Source organism: Ursus maritimus (genome assembly GCF_017311325.1).
Source record: "Ursus maritimus isolate PB19 chromosome X unlocalized genomic scaffold, ASM1731132v1 scaffold_X1, whole genome shotgun sequence".
In the NCBI taxonomy this organism is placed as follows: domain Eukaryota; kingdom Metazoa; phylum Chordata; class Mammalia; order Carnivora; family Ursidae; genus Ursus; species Ursus maritimus.
In genome coordinates this window covers 81,309,307-81,334,489 of record NW_024423319.1, presented here as the reverse complement: position 1 = coordinate 81,334,489, position 25,183 = coordinate 81,309,307, and the positions used below count along the sequence as shown (strand labels likewise).

Below are 25,183 nucleotides of genomic sequence, written 5' to 3'. Positions count from 1 at the left end.
ATGTTCAAAATCATTAGCCATCAGGGAAATTCAAATCAAAACCACACTGAGATACCACCTTACGCCAGTTAGAATGGCAAAAATTGACAAGGCAAGAAACAACAAATGTTGGAGAGGATGTGGAGAAAGGGGAACCCTCTTACACTGTTGGTGGGAATGCAAGTTGGTACAGCCACTTTGGAAAACAGTGTGGAGATCCCTCAAAAAGTTAAAAATAGAGTTACCCTATGATCCAGCTATTGCACTACTGGATATTTACCCCAAGGATACAGATGTAGTGAAGAGAAGGGCCATATGCACCCCAATGTTCATGGCAGCATTTTCCACAATAGCTAAATTGTGGAAGCAGCTGATATGCCCTTCAACAGGTGACTGGATTAAGAAGATGTGGTCCATATAGACAATGGAATATTACTCAGCCATCAGAAAGAATGATTACACAACATTTGCAGCAACATGGGTGGGACTGGAGGAGATTATGCTAAGTGAAATAAGTCAAGCAGAGAAAGACAATCATCATATGGTTTCACTCATTTATAGAACATAAGGAATAGCAGGGAGATTGGTAGGAGAAGAAAGGGAAGAATGAAGGGGGGGGTTAGAAGCAGGAGGAATGAACCACGAGAGACTATGGACTCTGTGAAACAAACTGAGGGTTTCAGAGGGGAGGAGAGTGGGGGAATGGGATAGGCTGGTGATGGGTGTAAGGAGGGCACGTATTGCATGGTGCACTGGGTGTTATACGCAACTAATGAATCATGGAACTTTACATCAAAAACCAGGGATGTACTGTATGGTGACTAACATAATATATTAAAAAAAAAAAGATCAATGCCTCAATTCTCAACAAAATATTAGCAAACTGAATTCAACAATACATTAAAAGGATCATACACCATGATCAAGTGAGATTTATTCTAGGGATGCAAGGATGGTTCAGCAAATCTGAAAAGCAACCAATGTAAAGAAACACATTAACAAAGTGAAGGGTAAAAATTATATGATCATATCAATAGATGCAGTAAAAGCATTTGATAAAATTTCACATCCATTTTTTGTGTTGTTTTTCTTAAGATGAAATGATTTTTTAAATTTTTATTTAATTTTTTATTATGTTATCTTAGTCCCCATACAGTACATCCCTGGTTTTTGATGTAAAGTTCCATGATTCATTAGTTGCGTATAACACCCAGTGCACCATGCAATACGTGCCCTCCTTACACCCATCACCAGCCTATCCCATTCCCCCACCCCCGTCCCCTCCGAAGCCCTCAGTTTGTTTCTCAGAGTCCATAGTCTCTCATGCTTCATTCCCCCTTCTGATTCCCCCTTTCTTTATCCCTTTCTTCTCCTACCGATTTTCCTAGTTCTTATGTTCCATAGATGAGAGAAATCCTATGATAATTGTCTTTCTGTGCTTGACTTATTTCACTTAGCATTATCTCCTCCAGTGCCGTTCATGTTGCAAGAAATGTTGAGAACTTGTTCTTTCTGATAGCTGAGTAATATTCCATTGTATGTATGGACCACAACTTCTTAATCCAGTCATCTGTGGAAGGGCATCTCGGTTCCTTCCACAATTTAGCTATTGTGGACAATGCTGCTATGAACATTGGGGTGCATATGGCCCTTCTCTTCACTACATCTGTATCTTTGGGGTAAATACCCAGTAGTGCAATGGCTGGGTCATACGGTAGCGCAATTTTTAACTTTTTAAGGGACCACCACACTGTTTTCCAGAGTGGCTGCACCAACTTGCATTCCGACCAACAATGTAGGAGGGATCCCCTTTCTCCACATCCTCTCCAGCAATTGTTGTTTCTTGCCTTGTCAATTTTTGCCATTCTAACTGGCGTAAGGTGGTATCTCAGTGTGGTTTTGATTTGAATTTCCCTGATGGCTAATGATTTTGAACATCTTTTCATGTGTCAGTTAGCCATTTGTATGTCTTCATTGCAAAAGTGTCTGTTCATATCTTCTGCCCATTTTTTGATTTGTTTATTTGTTTCTCACGTATTGAGTTTGAGAAGTTCTTTATAGATCTTGGATACCAGTCTTTTATGTGTAGTATCATTTGCAAATATTTTCTCCCATTCTGTTGATCTTTATCAGGAATCTTAGCCTGTAATTTTTATGTGTGTGTGTGTGTGTGCTGTCCTTGTTTTGTTTTGTATCAGGGTAATGCTGGCCGCATAAAATATGTTTGAATGCATTCCCTCCTTTTAAAATTTTTGGAAGAGTCTGAGTAAGATAGGTATTAAATCTTCTTTAAATGTTTGTTATAATTCACCACTGTAGTCTTCTGGTCCTGGAGTTTGTTTGTTGGGAGGGTTTTGATTACTGTTTCAATCTCCTTACTAGTAACCAGTGTCTTCAGATTTTGTATTTCTTCATGATTCAATCTTGGAAGATTGTGTTTCTATGAACTTACCCATTGCTCCTAGTTTGTTCAATTTGTTGATGTCTAATTGTTTATTATAGTCTCTTATTTCTGTGGTGTAAATTGTAACTTCACCCTTTTTATTTCTTATTTTTTTTATGTGAGCCCTCCTTTTTTTCTTAGTGAGTCTACCTAAAGTTCATCAATTTTGTTTGTCTTTTCAAAGAATCAACTCCGTTTCATTGATCTTTCCTAGTGTCTTTTTAGTCTTTATTTCCCCTCTGATCTTTATTATTCCCTTCCTTCTGCTAACTTCAGGTTTCATTTGTTCTTCTTTTTTCTAGTTGCTTTAAGTGTAATGTTAGATTATCTGAGATTATTCTTGTTTCTTGAGGTAGGCCTATATCTCTATGAGCTTCCCTTACAACTGCTTTTGCTGCATCCCATAGATTTTTCTATGTTGCATTTCCATTTTCATTTGTCTCAAGATTTTTTTTATTTCTCCTTTGATTCCTTCATTGACCCATTAGTTGTTCAGCAGCACATTGTTTAATATACATATACTTGTGATTTTTCTAGTTTTCTTCTTGTAATTGATTTCTAGTTTCATACCATTGTTATTAGAAAAGATGCTTGATAGGATTTCAATCTTAAATTTATTGAGACTTGGTTTTTTTAAAGGTTTATTTATTTATTTTAGAGAGAGAGAGAGAGCACATAAGTGGGGGAGGGGCAGAGGGAGATAGAGAATCTCAAGCAGACTCCCCCCTGAGTGCAGAGCCCGATGTGGGTTTCAATCTCACAACTTTAGGATTATGACCTGAGCCGAAGTCAAGAGTTGGACACTTAACCGACTGAGCCACCTAGGCACCCCTACACTTGTCTTTTATTAAGATCTTATTCATTTATTTTGACAGAGAGAGAGAAAGAGTGCAAGTGCACAAGTTGGGGGGCGGGAAGTGGGAGAGGGAGAGGCAGAGAATCTCTAGCAGGTGTATTTCCCTTTACCAAGAAAATGAATGCATTTTCTTGTTAACAATTATTAGTATCCTCTTTTTCAGCTTAAAGAAGTCCCTTTAACCTTTCTTATAAGGCCAGTTTAGTGGTAATGAACTCCTTTAGCTTTTATTTGTCTGGAAAATTCTTTACCTCTCCTTCAATTCTCAATGATAAACTTACTGGATAGAATATTGTTGGTTGGAAGTCTTTTCCTTTCAGCACTTCAAATGTATCATGCCACTCTTTTCTGGTCTGCAAATTTTCTGCTGAAAAATCTGTTGATAGCCTTATGGGGGCTCCCTTTTGTGTAAAAGTTTTGTTTTTTTCTTGCTGCTTTGAAGATACTCTCTTTAACTTTGACATTTTCATTATAATGTGTCTTAGTGTGGATATTTTTGGGTTCATTTTATTTGAAACTCTCTGGGCTCTCTGTATCTGGATGTCTATTTCCTTCTCTGTCTTAGGGAGGTTTTTAGCCATTATTTGCTCAAATAAGTTTTCTGCCCCTTTCTCTCTCTCTCCTCCTTCTGGAACTTCTATAATGTAAATGTTATTTTGCTTGATGTTGCCCCATAAGTCCTTTAAGCAACTTTCTAAAATTCTTTTTCTTTTCACTGTTCTGTTTGGGTGAGTTCCATTACCCTGTTTTCCAGATCACTGATACTTTCTTCTGCTTCATCTTGTCTGCCATTGAACTCCTCTAGTGTACTTTTCAATTCAGTTATTGTATTCTTCAGCTCTGATTTCTGTTTGGTACTTTCTTATATTTTCTATTTCTTTGTTGAAGTTCTCCCTGTATTCATATTTTCTTTGCCCAAGCTTGGTGAACATTTTTGTTACCATTACTTTAAATTCTTTATCAAGTAAATTACTTATCTCTGTTTTATTAAGGTTTCTTTTTGAGGTTTTATCTTGTTCTGTTATTTGGAACATATTTTTCTATTTCTTCATTTTGCTCGACCCTCTGTTTCTATGTATTAGGTGAGAAATCTACATCTCCCAGCCTTAGAAGAGTGGCCTATGTAGATGATGAACCTTATCATTTAACTTTTCCCTTGCTTTTGGTTGTCTCTGGAATGTTTGTGATTATCTAAGTAGCCTGATTTATTCTTGATAGGTCCCAGTTGTCGAGGGTGTGCCGAGACCTGTCATCTTAGTCAGCACCTAGTTTCAGGCTGATTGGAAGCCAGCCCCCCAGGCAGCAGGTTTTAAAGTATGCAAATATATACAGTCATGTGGGGCTGTGGTCATAATCCCTGCTGACCTCGTGTCCCGGCAATGTGGAGGTTTCCCCCAGGCAACATTTGCAAAAATCAGGGCTCTGAACAATGTAGAAGTGCCTTTCTGGAGGGTACCAGCAAACTGTAGCAAGGCAAGGATGGTGTCCCCTAGCCTATGTTCCCTGAGAGTACCTCCTTAGCCTCTACATATATGGGAAACCTGACACCTGCACCTCAGGTTGAAGCTCCAGGACAAGTAAATAGGCCTTTTTCACAAGAAGATTGGGGGTGTGTCTCAGTCTGCTATCTGTGTAATACCCTGGTGGTGGTAGTCTGTCAAGAACTATGTCTCTGATTGTTTCAGTCCTATTGGGCCGACAGATGCAAGGCTCCTGTCATCAGATCCAGGAGATCAAGGGGTATCTCCTATGTGGACTACATGTGCCCACTGGCTTTAGCAAGGTAGAACAAGATTGCAGGGCCAGTGTGTGCCCACTGGATTTAGTGGAGCAGTGGGAAAGCACAGGGCTGGGGCATGCCTGCTGGCTTTTGTGAGAGAGTATATTCCTGGTATATTAATACATGACAGAATACTTACAGTTTTTTTTGAGTTTTAACAGTTTTAACCCCTTCTTCCTCCACCCTCATGCAAAGTCCCTTCACTTTTGAAATTCAATTTAATTGTTGATGGCATGGGTATAATGACAACAGAGTGAGGTCAACTAGGGAAGCTGGCAGGTAGCTTGGACAAAGCCCCAAAATATGGTAGTTCCTTTTCATATTCATGTTGGTCTAAGATCTGGACATCAGGTTTACAGGATAAAAACTGGACTTTTTTAGTTTTTTGATCAGTGTGCCTTGAGTTGATCAGTTACTGAAAAACAGAGTCACAAGTAATCATACTCATAAAGGACTGAATGCAGTCTCATCTGCCAATCTAGGTAACCTTGAGTAATATAACTACCAAGTGGAGCAGTTACTCATATTCTCTACCTCCCTATATCAGAAGTGTAAATAAAAAATTCTGAATCTTTCCAATGGATCAAACATCTACTAGGTGCTGGGACACAACAATGAACACAAAACAGCCCCTCCCCTCATGCTTCTGGTCTAAGAGTTGGCAAAAAATTTTTTTCTGTAGAGGTCTAAATAAGAACTTTTAGGATTTTCAGGTCATACAGTTTCTGGCAGAACTATTAAATCATGCTGGTGTGTGAAAGCAGCCATAGACAGTACATAAATGAATAGCCAGGATTTTGTTCCAATAGAACTTTATTTATGGACACTGAAATTTGACTTTCATATAATTTTCACATGTCATGAAATACTATTTTTCTTTTGCTTTTTCCCTCCCCAACCATTTAAAAAAGATTTTAAAAAAAACCACTCAGCTAGCAGGCCATTCAAAAACAAGTGGTGGGCTAGATTTAGCCCATGAGCTAATGTTTGCCAACCCCCGTCTAGTCTAATGCAGAAAATAAATTAAAAAAATAAATACAAAAATAAATTATTTCAACACAATATGATAAACGCTAGAGTTCTATGGTTCTGTGGGAGCCAGAGGAAGGCCATCTAACTTAACCCGAGGCATCAAAGAAAGTTTCCTATAAACATCAACCCCAGAGCTGAGTCTTAAAGAATGTTAATATGGGGGCGCCTGGGTGGCACAGCGGTTAAGTGTCTGCCTTCGGCTCAGGGCGTGATCCCGGCGTTCTGGGATCGAGCCCCACATCAGGCTCCTCCGCTGGGAACCTGCTTCTTTCTCTCCCACTCTCCCTGCTTGTGTTCCCTCTCTCGCTGGCTGTCTCTCTCTATGTCAAGTGAATAAATAGAATCTTTAAAAAAAAAAGAATGTTAATATGAAGGCATTAACTAAGCAATTTAGAAAGGGGAAACTATGCTCCAAGTAAAAAGCAGAGAATGAACAGTCACAGAATTGATAAACAGCATGAAATTCTTGGGCAATGATATTATTCTAGCATAAAAGATAAAGAATGCCAGATGAAGTTGTAGGTAAGGATAGGGATGAAGCTATAACATGTCCTATATACCATGCCTCTGGGCAATGAAGGCCACTGACAAGTTTTCAGCAGGGGATTGATATAATTGAATCTGTATTTTATTTATTTATTTATTTATTTTTTTGAATTTTTTTTTTGAATCTGTATTTTAGATTTATCTATGTGGCAACACTTTGGCAGACAGATCTGAGACAGCTGAGAGGCTACTGAAGTAGTCCAGGAGTGAGATCATGAGGGCCTGAACCAGGCAAAAGCAGTGGAAATGGAGAGAAGAGAATAAATTCTAGAAGTGTCTAAAAGGTAAAATTAACATGGCTTAATGAGGAGAGCAAGAAGTAAAAAATGACTCAGGTCATTGGATGGCTAGGTGGATGAAAGTACCACCAAGGGCTATTGGAAGGAGAGAGAGTTTTATAAGCTAGATAATGAATTCAGATTTATACACATTGCACTGTATTTACTGTTGGGTTTTCCTGTGCAGGTTTTTACCAGGCCACTGTACATATGAATTTGGGGGACAGATTAGAGCTAGAGAGACAGTTATGAGCACAGACATGGTTTTCAAACCATGAATGACTGTAGTTGCTCAGATTCAGCAAGTAGAGTAAGGAGAGTCATAGGCCACGATGATTAAAGGAGACTGAAAGAATAGGAGAAAATGTTTAAGGCTTAGCTGTAAAGAGAATGGAGTATGAGAAAGCTAAAAGGAGAAGAGGTTGCTGTCAGAGAGGTGAATTTAGTCTTTCACAATGGATTCCTGAAAATTAATCCTTAATGCCTCAAGGCAGTGGTTCTCAAACTATAGGCTTTTTACCTGGAAAGGTTGTTAAAACACAGTTTTGTTTTGTTTTGTTTTGTTTTACCATATACATCCTCTTTCTTTCATACACATTTCTTCTTAAGGCCATTCCTAAGAATTTTATGTGTTTGGTTGCTATCGTGAATGCAATGTATTTCTGCTAATAGCTCCAAATTGGTTATTCTGGTCTACTGTTCTTTTAAATTAAAGCACCACCCCCAGAGTTTTGATTCAGCAGGTCTCTGGTGGTGCCCAATAATTTGCATTTCTAGCAACTTCCGAAGTGATGCTCACCAGTGAGAACCATGGCCCTAAAGCATCCATTTTATGCAGTGAATTAACTTCTTTTTTAATGCATCTAGAATGCTCTTAGTTGTGTATCATCCTTGGGGATAGTAAGATAATAGACACTCAACTTATTTTCTTTGTTTTGTGATTCAGATAAGGAACCCTGTCAGCAAGACTGGAAGGTGACAGAGTCTGTGAGAGCAGAGATGTTATGTCATTCATGATCGATTCACCAGATTCTAGCATAGGTTAAACATTCGATTAATATATGTTGACTGAAAGATTGCAAGGTCCGTAGTACAGTTGGAAGAGTGAGTTGCTGATATAGAGGGTTTACTGCTGAAGTTATGATCAAGGACCCATAAGACTAAAGTTTGTGATCCTATACAAGGACAATAAAAGCTTTCAGTATGACAACATGAATTGAGGTAGGGAAAATGATGGTGAAGCAGGTGCCAAAGTATAAAATGGAAATGGGAGAATGACCTGAAGGCTGATAGAGGACAGTGGTAGGGAAAGGAAAATGATATAGCCTGCATGTTGAATTTCAAAAGTGAAGGGACTTTGCATGAGGATGGAGGAATAATGCTTTGGAAGTTTCTATAGAGAGCATGCCTAATCCAGAGCATATGAACATACCACTGCCCATTAAATTGTGTCTTGCCCTGAGACTTTACCCACTCCATCAAAAATCATTTTTACACATTTTCTCTCTCTGGATAGTTCTATAATTTTTTTTTTTTACCATATACATCCTCTTTCTTTCATACACATTTCTTGTTAAGGCCATTCTTGAGAATTTTATGTATTTGGTTGCTATTGTGAATGGGATATATTTCTGCTAATAGCTCCCAATTGGTTATTCTGGTCTATTGTTATTTTAAATTAAATTCTAGCATCTTTGACCTACCCCTTGAACTGGTTGTAATACCTTACAATTCCCTCATTAATTAAATAAAATATTTAACATATGTTCATTTTTTATATCATTATGAGAGTTAAGATTTTTACCTTTTAAAAATTATCTTTTGGGGCACCTGGGTGGCTTAGTCAGTTAAGTGTCTGCCTTAGGCTCAGGTCATGATCTCAGGGTTGTGGGATCGAGCACTGCTTCGGGCTCTCTACTCCCTCTCCCTCTGCCCCTCCCCACCACTTGTGCTTGCTGTCTTGCTCTCTCTCAAATAAATGAATAAAATCTTCTAAAAATTACCTTTTAACGTTTGCAATGAATTGTTATTATACAATATTATTGAAGTAGATTTTATAGAATTCATTTATAGGTATTGCATCTAAGTTCGCAAACTGAAGAGAATATTCTTTTTGGAATAGTCTGTTGGATATTGGTATCAGAATGATGCTAGTTTCAAAATCAATGTGAATAACTCTGCAAGATTTTCAATTCTATAACAATGTGAATATTCCTAGAAAATTTAAAGGAACTCACTGATAAAAAACATCTGGCCCTAAAGTATTTTTGGAAGTTTCTCTTTGATAATTGTTTTCAATGTTTCTAGTTACAGGCCCATTTTATTTTGAACTTCTTATTAATGGTTGGTGTTTAACATTTTATTAGATATTTCAAATTTGCTGAGATTTTCAAATTTACTAAGGTACAATTATAGTAGTTTCCTATAATTTAAGAAAAGTTCTTTATATTTGTTGTTCTATTCCATTTATCATTTAAATTTTATTTATAATTTATCTTTGTTTTCTTAATTAAATTTGCTAGAGGCTTATCTACTTAATTCATCTCCCCATAAAAACAACATACCCCTAGGCTTCAAATTATATTGGATTCTTAATCATGTTATTTCATTCTTCATTTTTAATAATGAAATATTTAAGGTTATGAATTTACTTCTGAATATTGCTCTCAAAGTTTTGACAAGTCGTGATCTCATTTTTGTTATTTTTTATTAGTCTGCTAGTATTTCTTTTGGCTAATACTTGCATATAAATGTGTTCTGAAAGATTAAAGCAGTGGAAGACTTTTGTTCAAATTTGTTTCTAAATTTGTAGAAGTTTTACATTGTCATCAGAGAACAGGGCAAGGATGATTTCTACTTATAAGAGTATGCAAAGATTTTCTTTGTGGTATACCATATGATCTCTGAATATTTGAAAGAGGGTGTATTCACTGTCAATAAAATATAATTTTTGATATTAATTAAATCTGACGAATTGTGTTTTTCAAATATTCTAAGTACTTATTTTTTTGCTCTACTTTATCTGTCATAGTTTAATTGTATGAGTCTTCCATATAGACATTTCTATAATTTTTCTTCTTGTATTACAAATAATCTTTTCTTCAAATATTTGGATGTAAAAAATGTTTCATGAATATAATATCCTTAAAATGGTTTGTATCTTCTATCAGTATAAAATAAATCTCATGGGACCGACAAGATTGTATGGTTATCGTTCCTGTTTTGTTTTGTTTTGTTTTGTTTCCAAATAGATAAGTGACATGATCAGATGCCTTATTTGGAGAATGGATTGATGAGAAGGAGGTGAGACCAAAAGATGAGAAGCCAGTGGAAAGACTCAGAATAGTCCAGGTAAGAAATCATGAGTGATTGGATGAAGACAAAGGCTGCAGAGAAGTTTATAGCAAGTAGAATCATTAAGACTTGGAATTACTTAGTTGAAGGGGATTGGGACAAGTGAGAAGAGCTGAGGGTTAACACCTGATTTCTGACTTAGTTGACCATTATCTAAAAGGTAATGTAGGAGAAAGAGCTGGTGTGGCTTTTCAGAATAGGCCATTTTCTAAAGTTCTTTTTTCTCATTATATTCATTACAAAGGACTCGAGTCCAGACCTAAAGCTCACTGTTGAATCTTTGCCAATGGATTGCTTACTCAAACCAAAGTCTACCTTAGTATAAAACACTAGGCTAAATATTAAATTTCAGGGGATCACGTTTCATTTATGTGCTAAGAGCTCCTTTATAAATTTGAGGAACCATTTGGACTAAGAAAGAGGGAATAAATACCTGATAATACCATTCCTGGGGTAATCCATACATGAAGGTGAAGTTTTCCACAAGAGGGCAGCATCACCTAATAAATTATGTCATTGAGCGCCTCTTCCACTAGGCATTGGGGGAGGCTGAAAGGGTAGACAGTATAGGATCAGGGAGCCATAGGACCTGCCGCACCATGAAAACCAAAGGGCCCTACTATCTCCAAGGCCATAATTAGAGCCACTCCTAAGTGACTGGTAGTGACAGATGTTGCTACAGCAGGAACAAAGAGAACATGGTACTCACCAAGGGAGGATGAGTAGGTGACAGCCAGATACTCTCATTCTTATGACTGGCTCAGAAACCACTAGGAATGGTGTCTACATTCCCTCCAAGTGGTGGCATCTCTGTATAACCCGTATCTCCCAGGGAACTTTATGTCATGTTGAAATCTTTGTCACCTCTAATGGTTTCTTTGCAAATCATGTGCTGTACAGTTCTGATGTTCTCCTTATTTAATGTTTAGTTACTCTAATTATGCTTTTCTTATATCCCAGGGAAAGGAATGGGAATGAGAACCTGGTAAGTGAAAGGTATTTTACATACATTGCCTCATTTAATAACCACAATAATGCCATTATATAGGAACTATATGTGACAGAACTAGGCAGCACCATACATGGGTCTATCTGACTCTAAAGCAAAAATTACCAAGCTACCTCTCCAAGAAGCCTTATTTAAAACCTAAATCACAACCGATTCAAGATTGAGTCAGTGGCAATGTCTCTATTGTACAAGGCATTACTTAACAGGTCACATCCATGTAGGATTACGGGAAGATGCTTTAAAAATATTTTTTTCTAGTAAAAATAATTAAGATGGAGAAGCTCGGGCTCGTGTATAGGGTAAAGGAAACTTACAGAAGGGAGAAGTACGAGCTCCAGTAGCACAGAGCAAAGATACAGCAGCAAAATGGAAGAAGCCATATGGAAAGCTCACCAATAAGCAAATGTGTAAAGGCAGCAGAACAACTATGCCCAAATATGTCCTTGCCTTCCTTCTGCTTTGGCCACTCCACTTATCTGGAATGCCTTTCTCCTCCTGATGGCTTATTTGTCCAATTCTGCCCATCCTTTAGATCAAATTCCACTTCCTCTATGAACTCTTACCCTACCAACCTCTTCTGAAGTACTCTCTCTTTCTCTTGAATTCTAATAGCAATTTCTGTCTGGACAAGCCATTTGACAATCACCCTTCAGCCTGTGAAATCTCCTTTATTGCTTTTTTTCCCCAAAATATATTGCTAATTAATTTGTCACACATGTGTCTCTTCTCCCCCATTTGACTGTATTCTCCTCAAGGGCAGGATTTCTCAAAGAGTTTGCCACAGCTTCCAGAATGCCTACTGCGGCTGGTAGTAGGGTCTCTTTAAATCTATGTGGTTGATTTAAATAAAAACTTGAAAAAATAAATCTCTGTGGTTGAACAGGGGTACCCTGTTATGAAGGAGACAGAAAACACCAGGTTAGGTAGGCCCTTGGTGTATATGGAGTCATTTACTTCTCTCGGTAGCAAATAAGGAGACTGAGTCTTGCAGATATAAAATAAATTTAACCAGAGTGACACAGGTAATATGTAGCAGTGTTATGATTTGAACCAAGGACCTTTTCTTCTATGCCATTCTGCTTCAGTTGTCTGCAAAACTCTGTTCATGTGAAATACCTTTCTTTGATGATGTTTAGAGATATAACTCTATTGAGGCTTTAGTATCAACCAAGTGGTTTCAGTGGCCCCTATTCCTTATAGCAGCAAATCTCCATGTACCTTACCTCCTGACAATCAGCTTGAGGATCCGGAAGGAGCCTTTGATGAGGATGAGGGCCTCTTGGCGGGAACCATACAGTGGAGTGCCATTGATATTCACCAGCTCATCACCAGTCCTCATCTTCTGGGACAAGGCTGCCTTGCCCCCATCTTCAATCTGTGTTGCAGAGAACAAAACAGAAAGCAGGTGGTGAGATGACTCCTTACCCGAAATTCTATTTCCTGGTTCCTCCCAACCTCAGAGCCACTAGTAGTACTGGCAGAAGGCTCCAGGAAGCTCCAGGAAACAGCTAAGAAGCTGATCACAGGCTAGTATTTACTAAGGCCAACCTTGGGCAAACCCTTGAGGAAGGAGGCCATTTAATGCCGAAACCATGCAATCTGTGCTCTGGAGGAATCCACCTCTGTCTGAGGAGACAAGCACTTCTAAATGAGAGTGATGTTTGGGAGGAACGTGACAGTGTGAGCTGAAGTAGCAGCATAGCATAGCAAAACGTAAAAACAAATTAGATCCAGAAGAGACAGGCTCCAGCAAAATGACCTTTGGCAAGCCCTTTCTTATCTTTGGGCAGCCTTTGAAGTCTGATAAAGTTGAGTTTGAATCTTGGTTCTAGTGCTTCCTAGCTGAGTGACCCCGAGCAAGTTATCTGACATCTTTGTGTCTCAATTACCCGATAGGGGAAGTATAATAACAAGAGTACCTACCTCACAGGGTTGTCAGCATAGGGAATATCTGAGAGCATTTAAGTCCTCAATAAACGTGAGCTCTGACAATTATAGCAAGGGAGCTGACTCTGAAGACCTTGAGCTTCCGGCTCAAAATTATGTGAGTGGAATTGTGAATTCAAAAGATACAAGGGATGTACAAAGTAACTGATCTTTTATCTATGTCTTTTCAACAAGTGCCTAGTATGGTGCTTCTAGGGTATGGAACACAGTGGGCATTCACCAAAATCTGGAAACAATGGGTGTTCACTGTACCATCACAGCCTACAGAATTTCCATTGACCAGGGCATTCTTGGCAAGAAGGTAGTCAGGCTGGAGGGCATAGAAAGGAAAGGCAGAAGTAATAGCAGGTGGTAGGCAAAAGAAAAGCAAAGCAGAATGTCCCCCATGGGTCCTCGATTACGGCTACTTTTATGTCTAATATTCCTTGTACCACAAAGGTGAGTTCTACGTATTAGGACATCAATTCCATCCATGGTGGTAGGAGTCATCTCAACCATCCATTAATCATTCCTCAAATTTTTAGTGACTTTCTACACAGGCCAGTATGCTAAGTGCTAGAGATAAAGAAATGAACAAAGCACACATAGCTCCCAGCCTCAAGGTTAGGTTACTGTCTGAAGTTCATATGTCCACAGACATGGTTAGATGAAAAAAATAAAAAAAGGTCCACCCCACTGATGAATCAGGAAGAGATGTTTGTTTTCCTCCTAGGGACAAGGAAGGTAAGGATGATTAAACCATGCAATCCTTAGGGAAAGACAAATTCTAAGTGGGGCAACCAAAGGCTGGTCTTGCTGTAGGTGTTTTAACATTTCTACTCTTCTTCCAATCTTTTTCTCAGTCTTTTATAGAATCCCTCCAATCTATCCCTCACCATGCAAGTTGGAGTATTGCTGAGCTTTAGGTTGGCCGGCTCATGTGCAATTTGGCAGTTGAGACCTCCTGAGTGCAGAGAAAAATGTTAATTCAGGATTTTAAAAATCCCATCAAATAAATTGAAATTCTAAGTTAAATCACAGACTATTATTAAATTTATTGCTGCTAACCCAACAGTTTTTTTTAATTAACCTTTGTCTGACAAATCATAGGTTAGCCAAGTGACATTGAATATATATATACCCTTGTTCCAGTACCTGGGCCACCACTCAAGATAAAACAAGCCAATATTGGTAAATGGGGAACAACTCTCAGCAAATTAATTAAGATCACATTCTTATTTCCATTGTCATTATCATTATTACTTCACAGTCACTGCTGCCTGCTGCCAAAAAAAAAAAAAAAAAAAAAGAAAGAAAGAAAAAAGAAAAAAGAAGAAAGCAAAGTGCTGTACTTGAATTTCAGAAGTTCTATTTGAATTACTCATTCCTTTGGCATCCACAGAGGGCCCTCAGCATCAGCAGGACTTTCAACAGGCATCAGCCATCTAAAAGGGCTTCCTTAGGCTAACAAAGAGCCACAAACAGGAGCCTAACTAATGAATGCTAATAGATTTTTCCGGTTGATGTACATTAGTCTTAATTCACTCTACCCATTTTTTATTCATACAACTCAATTATCCATATTACTGTTACCAATAGCAAGTCTCCCCTTCAATATGTGTTGATATTAAGTACCACCTCAAGTTAATTAAGCACTTCGTTACATCAACTAGATCTCTGTTTATTCTAGGCCAGAAAATGAAAGGGGGGAACCTTTTAAACAAAAGTGGTTACTTATTGCTGCAGCAAAAGCTTAAGCGTTTTGCATTCCCTACTGCCATCAGGGCTGCCACTGAGTCCTTGCAGGGACTCTTTCCTGGACTACAGCCTCAGGCTGACTATGAATGCCCCTTTTCTTTTTTTTTTTTTAAGATTTCATTTATTTATTGAGAGAGAGAGAGAGCGCGGGAGGAGGGAAGGGCAGAGGGAGAGGGAGACTCTCCAACAGACTCCCCGCTGACATGGAGCCGGATGTGGGGCTCGATCCCATAACCCTGAGATCATGACCTGAGCCGAAACCAAGAGTCAGACACTTAACCGACTGAGCAACCTGGGTGTCCCTCATGCCCCTTTTCTGTTTCCTGCCCCTTCTCAGTCACTAGCAGCCTCCTCCTTGGGACAGATGTGTTGAGTGTAATGATACCGTTTTAGCACAAGTGCAAGAACTTGCAGACAACAAACCAGTAAATTATGGGCACCTGGCACAGTCCCAGGATCCAAATGGGTCCAGATCAGGAAACGAAACTCCATTTGATTAAAGGTCCCTTGCACTATACTCCAAAACTAGCCCTTTCCCAGACCCAGGGCATTTACTGGGCTATGCAACTGATTCCTTCTTACTTCTGACTTTTTAATGCTTTTAAAAATTATTGTTCACTAGTCTTTCCTGCACTCCACCTCTAGATTCCAGCACGTCTTCATTTATTGTTTTGCCTTCTGACAGCCAGTTCTCCAGGTCAGTGGCTCAACGACACATTTGTTTATATAGAAGATAAAGCAGCTGCTCACTTTCCTATCAAGGAAAAGGAATGAAAAGGAAAGGAAGGGAAGGAGAGAGGGAGGGAGGGAAGAAGATGTGTGTATTCTTTTATAAAACGTTTTCTTTCCCCTTTCCACTGCCCCATGTACAAGTCCAGCTGAGGCCCAGGAATGGTGTGAATCAACAAACTTGTTGAGAATAATAACATGCCCTGCTTGAGGACGGCTGTATAGCATCATTTGATGCTGCGCATTCAGTAAGGCTAGTCAACTTCCCAGCTCTTCCTGAATCAGACTTTTAGGGTGGCTTTCTTGTTTCATTTCAAGTGTTGTGAATTCTCAGATTGTACCCAGACGCACTGGAATGTCAGTATAAACACACATCACAAAGCCCAATGTAAACGATGGTTAACTTATGTGTCATTTTGGTTTATCCAAGTGATTGCTGGGCTAAGCAGTGAGTGGCCCAAGTAATTGAAAATGGATTGCATAAAGGTCATATAACCAAAAGCCAGCTGGTGCCTGGAAAATTGGGAAGAGCTGATTGACCTTGGATAAGTCTCTTTCCCCTCTTGCGGCTTCTTTTACCCTTACTGGTAAAAGGTAGGGGGGTCTGAATAGATGATCTCTGAGGGTCTTGGAGCTCTGACATTCAGTGACCTGTGAACAGTTAACAAAATCATGCATTATCCTTCTGCTGACACAGTAATCCCCGCTTTTTGCCCCATTATACTTTGTCTTCACCCATGTTTCACTCCTTCAAAACTGACTTATTAACATCCATCTCTCATTTCCCTGTGGTCTTTATCCATTGTTTTGGACTGGTCCATCAAGGCTGGAACACTTAAAAAAGCACAGTTGGGACCCAGAGAGAAAGAGATTCCTGAAGCCCCATTTTGTGCTAATGAGCTAGCGATCTGGAAATTTTTGATGGATCTCCAATGAAGCATGAAGTGCTCTGATAGCTGTCAACAAAGTGACAAGCTAGCCCCTTGAGAGTAAAAGCAAAGAAAAATGGACTTAACAACACTTACAGGCTTTCTAGCAGTAGCTTTTATTTAGTCCGATACTAGCAGATACTTGCTTGGGGCTTTTGAATAAACTTGGGAGATATGAGAAAGTGAAGGAAAGAAAAGTTAAATAAGGTTTAGCTTGAAGAAAAATGTAGTCAGCAGGAGAAACATCATCTGCAACAATAACCAACAAGTACTGAACGCTTATTATAATAGTGTAAGAGCCGCATTAAAAATCAATGGCATGATTGTGAATACCTCAGCTTGCTACAAGAAATTTATTGGAAAAAACAGGCATTGACTGAAACTTTCCTGGCCAGTTCTAAGAGCCTCTGGCCAAATTACCAGCCCACACTCCTACCTTGACCAGCTTGTCTATAGTCTAAGTAGGCAAACAACAGAGTTAATTGTTTAAATTGATTTATTTTTTGCAAATAGATAGAAAAGGTCCACCCGGAATGGTAGTCGTATTGCTTAAAAAAAACAGAACATCGTCTGAATGTCTTCTTACCACCCTTTAAAAGATTTCCAAGTTTTTAGTAACATTCTCGACACCCCTGCAGCAATTCGGTCTTTCTGGGGAATCAACTGAGGGAAAATGTAGAGAGGGAGATAAAGCTGGATTTAAGAAGTCTGACTGTGAGGGAGGAGGATCAGCAAATACTAGATCAAGTCTGTGCTTATTCTGAAGCTTAGTTTGAAACCTTAAGCAGACCACAGTTTGGGGACTGTTTCTGATCTGCCGTCTCTCCCGTGTTGGTATCCCTTAGAATCTGATGCTAGCAGAGATTAATCAGAGTGCCCTGGACAGGGAAGACAGAGGCTTTGAAACTTCTGCAATCTCTTTGCCATGGCTTTCAACAGTCTGCCCTAACTTTTCTGTCTTAGCAATTCTCTCCCTTCAAAATCCCTCTCAAATCTCCAAAGTAGTTTAGATTAGAAAAATAAGAAACTCCGTTATTCCTCACCTTCCCTACATTACCCAAAGCAAAACGGAAAACAAAACCTGTCTCTTACACGAGAATCCAAAAACCACCACCAGTAACAAAGATGTAAGTGGGCCTGGTTCTATGTGGTAATCCCTGTATGCAGATAGCTTGAGGAGGTGGACACCAAGGGAGGAGATACACTTTCATTCTACCAGCTAAGAAACAGATGCTCAAATCCTACATAGGGCTGCCCCAGAGTGTCAAGTTCTGTGGATCAGGCCCATGGTTTCCCCAGATCTTGGACCAGTGGAACTATGCTGTGCTCCAAAGCATGACCTATCCCTATAGACAGTGCCTTTCTCCCCAGCTGCTTAATCACCATCTAGTTAACTAATCCTCACAACAAAGGTCCTCTAAGCACCGATCATTAAATTTCCCTAGGGATTAGCCCAAGTCGAATGCTAAGTATCTTTGCCAAAAATTCATTCCAGAGCCAAGCTCAGTTCTAGGAATCTGGTGATGAGGAAAGGAGTAGAGAATCAAAAACACTGTACCCCACAACACCAACCGAAAGCAAGTTATCATCAGTGACTCCTACCAAGTCAGATTATTCTGCTGTCTACATAAATCAAGTAAGGGGGAACAAACATCACTGTGCAAGAATAACCTCGGGGCGCGGGGGGGGGGCGCCTGGGTGGCTCAGTCGTTAAGCGTCTGCCTTCGGCTCAGGGTGTGATCCCAGTGTTCTGGGATCAAGCCCCATATCAGGCTCCTCCGATGGGAGCCTGCTTATTTCTCTCCCACTCCCCTTGCTTGTGTTCCCTCTCTCGCTGGCTGTCTCTCTCTCTCTGTCAAATAAATAAAATCTTAAAAAAAAAGAATAAGCTCAGGGCTTCTTACATTATCAGCAAATATGCTCATTGGGGTCCCGTTCACAGTTTGTCAACTCGAGCCATCTATTTACACTGAAGTCTTTTGCTGATATTATCAGTGTTCATCAAAAATGTCAGCTTTTGGTGGTTTAGAGCAATGATCTCCAAAGCAGGGTGGATCTATACCCCAAACTATGCACAAGATGATCCACTGGAAGAGGACATATTTGAACTTGTTTATATTTACATTTCTCTAAAATAATTCAAAAGTCAAACATTATTAATATTTAATATTAATATTAATAATGTGGTAATAAAATGGTAATTATCTTAATTGTGGTAATTATTTCACAATAAAATGGTAATTATCTTAATTGTGGTAATTATTTCACAACTTATACCAGTATAAATTAATCATATTGCTATCTTTAAATATATATATGTAAATATAATCTATTTTTTTGATTATATCTCAATAAAAGTAATTGAAAATAATAATATGTCATTCTCCTGAAGCTGATAATCTTCTCTTCAAATATGTGAGGTGTGCATGTGTGTGTACATGTGTGCATTTATTATTTGTGGGACCATTCAAATGCTTCAAGGTTATTCTTACAAAAAGTTACTCTAGGTATCCTTTCTTGCTTTTCCAGGTTTTATTGAGATATAACTGACATATAATATTGTGTAAACTTAAGGTGTATAGCATGATTATTTGATATACTTATATATTGCAAAACATATATATATATATATATATCACATCTTCTTTATCCATTTATCTGTCAATGGACATCTGGGCTCTTTCCATAGTTTGGCTATTGTGGACATTGCTGCTATAAACATTGGAATGCAGGTGCCCCTTCAGATCACTACATTTGTATCTTTGGGGTAAATACCTAGTAGTGCAATTGCTGGATCACAGGATAGCTCTATTTTCAACTTTTTAGAGGAACCACCATACTGTTTTCCAGACTGCTGCACCAGTTTGCATTCCCTCCAACAATGTAAGAGGGTTCCCCTTTCTCTGTATTCTCACCAACATCTGTCATTTTCTGACTTGTTAATTTTAGCCATTCTGATCAGTGTGATGTGATATCTCATTATGTGGGTAAAGATTTCTTGGACAGGATATAAAAAGCAATAACCATGAAAGAAAGAGTGCTATATTAGAGTTCATCAAAATAAAAAATATATTATATTCATCAAAAATGTCACTAAAAAGTGAAAAGGCAAATCACAGACTAGGAAAAAATATTCATAATACATATATCTGACAAAGGATTTGTATCCAGAATATGAAAAGAACTCCTACAAATCAATAAGAAAAACACAACCAATTAACAATTGGCAAAAGAGTTGAACAGGCACCTCACTAAAGATAGCCAAATGCCCAGTAGACATATGAAAAGGTACTCAATATCACTTTTCATCAGAGAAATGCAATTTAAAATCACAGTAAAATATCAGTACACATCCACTAGAATACTTAAAAAGACTGAAAATACCGTGTATTGGCAGGAACATATAACATTTGAACTCTACATTGCTGGTGGGAGTATAAAATTGTATAGCCACTGCAGAAGTCTGTACACCCTCTGTCAAACCCAGAAATTCCACACTTAGGTATACCCAAGAGAAAGAAGTGCAGGTGTCCACAAAAAGATGTGATAGGATATCTTTTAGATTTATTTTTTAATATTTTTATATATTTATATATTTTATTTTTAGCTTTATTCATAATAGACAACAAATAAGAACAACCCCAATGTCCATCAAAACACACAGATTACAAGAACTTGGGAATATGGCAGAGTAGGAGGACCCTGGGCTCATCTTATCCCACATTTACAACTAGAAATCATATGCATCCAAGTCAATAAACAGGAGAGTGATCTGAAGACTGGCAGAACAAACTCCACAACAAAACATAGAGAAGAAGCAACATCTGAGAGATTAGGAAGGTCGTAAAGGCAGAGGGAGGTTGACTGCAGGAAGGAGGGAGCTATGTGTAAGGAGAAGGAGAGAAATGGGCACTCGCACCAGGAAGCACACATGGGGAACACTAATACCCATAACATTCGGCTTTAAAGACCAGGGGGATGAATTCTGTGAGTTTGCAAAACCAGTGGAACTGGGAGCCTGGAGCTTTAATAGTCAGCTGACTCAGCACTGGGCTATCGGGGAGGACTAATGATAGCTGGGTTGCTGACTTAAAGACACAGTGACAGAAAAACAGCAGTTTACAAAAATGCTGGGGGCAAATGGGAGACAGATCTGTTCATATTGATTTCAGAGCAAGTTGGGGGACTTTCCTGAAAATGGGTGAGTTGGCAGCCATGATTTTCTTCCCCCACTCCCCAGCCGAAACACAGAGACAGGTGTTTGAGGGAGGGCTGCACAGATACTTGTAGCCTGGGCTCAGGGCAATTATTTTTAAAGCTGTGCGCATGCCCCACCCAGCTGCTGGACGCAGAGTGGCCACTGCATGCCCTGCCCAGCCCTTGTACCATGCCCAGCCACATGCCCCCAGCCACCATCATACACTGCACCTACCTTCAGCCCCCAGGCACCACAGTGCTTCAGGGGATCTGGCAGAGGACTAGTGGCCCAATGTAAATTATACTAACAAGGCTGACCCACTCGCAAGTTCCTTGGAGGGCATGCCCCCCCCAACCCAGAGCTGGCCTGCCTGGGTCACACTAACACCAAAGAGGGCAAGCACAGCCCACAATAGGCAGAGAATCAGTACAGAAGATTGCACTGAAAGGAAAAGTGACTCAGACACAACAGCAGGGTGTAAACCACATACATAGGATATTCTCCTGAACTGCCAGGTTCTGGTGGACAAGGGACACTGCAAAGCATGGCACTCCAGGATCTCTTCTTCATAAAGTCACCACTTTAGAGACAGTGCTGATGTTCTTAACACACAGAAACAGACACAGAGAGGCAGACAAAATGAGAAGACAGAAAAATTTATCCCAAATGAAAAAACAGAACAAGGCAACAGCCAGAGATCTGGGCAAAACAGATATAAGTAACATGCCTGATAGAGACTTTAAAGCAATGATCATAAGGATACTCACTGGACTTGAAAAGAGTGGAAGACATGAGAGAGACCCTTAACACAGAGTTAAGAATAACATAGCAGAGATAAAGGGCTTAAAAAACAAAATGAGAAACAGGCTTGATGGAATGAATAGCAAGATAGAAGAAGCAGAGGAAGGAATTAGTGACTTAGAAGACAGAGTAATGGAAAGTAATCAAGTTGAACAAAAGTGAGAAAAAAGACCTACCCAAAATGAGAATAGACTCAGGGAACTCAATGACTCCATGAAACATAACAACATTCACATTATAGGAGTCCCAGAAGAAGAAGAAGAGAGAGAAGACAGCAGAAAATTTATTTGAAGAAATAACAGCAGAAAACTTCTTTAATCTGGGGACGGAAACAGACATCCAGATCCAGGAGGCACAGAGAACTCCCCATCAAAATCAACAGAAGCAGGACAACACCCAGACATAATTAAAATGGCAAAACATAGTCACAAAGAAAAAAATCTTAAAAGCAGCAAGAAAAAGAAGACAGTTATATACAAGGGAAAGCCCATAAGGCTAGCAGGAGGTTTTTCAACAGAAACTTAGCAAGCCAGAAGGGAATGGTATGATAGATTCAAAGGGCTGCATGGCAAAAATCTGCAGCCAAGCATAGTCTATCCAGCAAGGCTATCATTCAGAATAGAAGGAGTGATAAAGAGTTTGCCAGATAAACAAAAACTAAAGGAGTCTGTGACCATTAAACCAGCCCTGCAAGAAATATTAAAGGGGACTCTAAGTGGAAAGGAGACACCAAAAGTGACGGTATAGAGGTAGGAAACACAAAAACGCTAAAAATGATTATTTCTGTAAAAAATCAGTCAAGGAACTCACAAAAAAGGATACAAAATATAATAACATATACCTAAAAGGTGGGGAGGAGAGGAGAAAAGAATGGGTTCAAACTTAAATGACCATCAACTGAATATAGACTATTATATTCAGAAAAGGTTATATACAAAATTAATGGCAACCACATATCAAAACCCATTAATAAATAGGCAAAGAATAAAGAGAAAGAAATCCAAATATATCACTAAAGAAAATCAGCAAACCATGAAAGAGAAAAAGAAAGGATCAGAGAAAAACCGAAATAACCATAAAACAGGTAATAAAATGGCAATAAAGACATATCTATCAATAATTACTGTGAATGCAAGAAACATCTGTCTTACATTTGGATGTCAACAGAAAGCCGGAGTACCAATACTTATCAGACAAAATCAACTTTAAAACAAAGACTGTAATAAGAGACAAAGATGGACACTATATGATCATAAAAGGGACAATCCAACACGAAGATATAAGAATTGTAAATATTTATGCACCCAACATAGGAGCACCCAAATACATAAAAAGGTTAATAACAAACATAAAGGAACTAATTGATAATAATACAATAATATTAGGGGACTTTATCACCCCACTTACATCAATGGACAGATCATCCAAACAGAATATCAACAAGGAAACAATAACTTTGAAAGACATACAGGAACAGCTGAACTTAACAGATATATTCAGAACATTCCATCCTAAAACAGCAGAATACACATTCTTTTCAAGTGCACATGTAATATTCTCCAGCAAAGATCACATATTAACCCACAAAACCAGCCTCAACAAATTCAAGAAGCTTGAAGTCATAGCATGCACCTTTTCTGACCACAATGCTGTGAAACTAGAAGTCAACCACAAGAAAAAATCTGGAAAGACCACAAATACATGCAGGTTAAACAACATGCTACAAAAACAATGAATGGGTCAACCAGGAAATCAGAAAAAATATAAAATTACATGGAAACTAATGAAAATGAAAACACACAGTCCAAAACCTCTGGGATACAGCAAAAGCAGTTCTAAAATGGAAGTTTATAGGAATACAGGTCTATCTCAAGAAGCAAGAAAAAATCTCAACAACCTAACCTCACATCTTAAGGATCTAGAAGAAGAACAACAAACAAAACAAAACCAGCAGAAAGTAGGAAATAATAAAGATTAGAGCAGCAATAAGTGATATAGAAACTAAAAGAACCTCAATAGAACAGATTAATGAAACCAGGAGCTGATTCTTTGAAAAAATTGATAAAATTGATAAACCCCCATCCAAACTTATCAAGAAATAAAGAGAAAGGACTCAAATAAAATCACAAATGAGAAAGGAGAAATAACAACCAATGCCACAGAAATACAGCCAATCATAAGAGAATATTACGAAAAACATGTGCCAACAAATTAGACAACCTAGAAAAAATGGATAAATACCTAGAAACATATAAACTACCAAAACTGAATCAAGAAGAAATAGAAAATTTGAACAGACTGATAACCAGCAAAGAAATTGAATCAAGAATCAAAAATCTCCCAACAAACAGAAATCGTGGACCAAACGGCAAATTCTACCAAACATTTAAAGAAGAATTAATACCTATTCTTCTCAAAGTATTCCAAAAAATAGAAAAGGAAAACTTCCAAATTCATTTTATGAGGCCAAACAATACCCTGATACCAACACCAGATAAAGACACCACTAAAAAAGAAAACTACAGGCCAATATCCCTGATGGGTATAGATGCAAATATTCTCGACAAAATACTAACAAACCAAATTCAACAATATACTACAAAAATTACTCACCACAATCAAGTGGGTTTTGTTTCTGGGTTGCAAGAGTGGTTTAATATTCACAAATCAATCAACATGATACATCACAACAGGGAGAGAAAGGATGAGAGCCCCATACGGTTATTTCAATAGACACAGGAAAAGCATTTGACAAAGTACAACATCCGTTTATGATAAAAAAAGAAAAACACAAAACCTCAACAAAGTAGGTTTAGAGGGAACATACCTCAACATAATGAAGGTCATATATGAAAATCCCACAGCTAACATCATCCTCAATGGAGAAATACTGAGAGCTTTTCCCCTAAGGTTAGGAACAAAGTACAGATGTCCACTCTCACTACTTTTATTCAACATAGTTCTGGAAGTTCTAGCCACAGCAATCAGACAACAAAAAGAAATAAAAGGAATCCAAATTGGTAAGGTTATAGAAAACCCAAAAGACTCCACTAAAAAACTGCTAGAACTGATAAATTAATTCAGTAAAGTAAGAGGATACAAAAATCAATATATAGAAATCTACTGCATTTCTAAACACCAATAGTGAATCAGTAGATAGGCAAATTAAGAAAGCATCCCATTGACAACGGCGCCAAAAATAATAAGATACCTAGGAATAAACCTAACCAAAGAAGTGAAAGACCTGTACTCTGAAAACTAGAAAACACTGATGAAAGAAATTGAAGATGACACAAAGAAATGGAAAGACATTCCATGCTCAAGGATTGGAAGAGCAAATATTGTTAAGTGTCTATACTACTGAAAGCAATCTACACATTTAATGTAATCCCAATCAAAATACCAACAGCATTTTTCACAGAACTAGAACAAACAATCCTAACATTTGTGTGGAACCACAAAAGACCCTGAAAAGTCAAAGCCACCTTGAAAAAGAAAAGCATCACAATTCCAGACTTCATGTTATATTACAAAGCTGTATTAATCAAAACAGTGTGATACTGGC

The 25,183-nt window shown here is 38.4% G+C and overlaps 1 protein-coding gene across 1 annotated transcript in view; it reads right to left on the bottom strand.

The window, feature by feature from the left end:
* SHROOM4 (shroom family member 4) overlaps positions 1-25,183 on the bottom strand; it is a 162,232-nt gene that overhangs the window by 134,773 nt on the left and 2,276 nt on the right. The window contains exons 2-3 of the mRNA XM_040633565.1: positions 14,100-14,167; positions 12,501-12,652 (exon numbers count right to left, since the gene is read on the bottom strand). Of these exons, the coding sequence (XP_040489499.1) occupies positions 12,501-12,652; positions 14,100-14,167 (220 nt within the window). The remainder of the gene's footprint in view (positions 1-12,500; positions 12,653-14,099; positions 14,168-25,183) is intronic.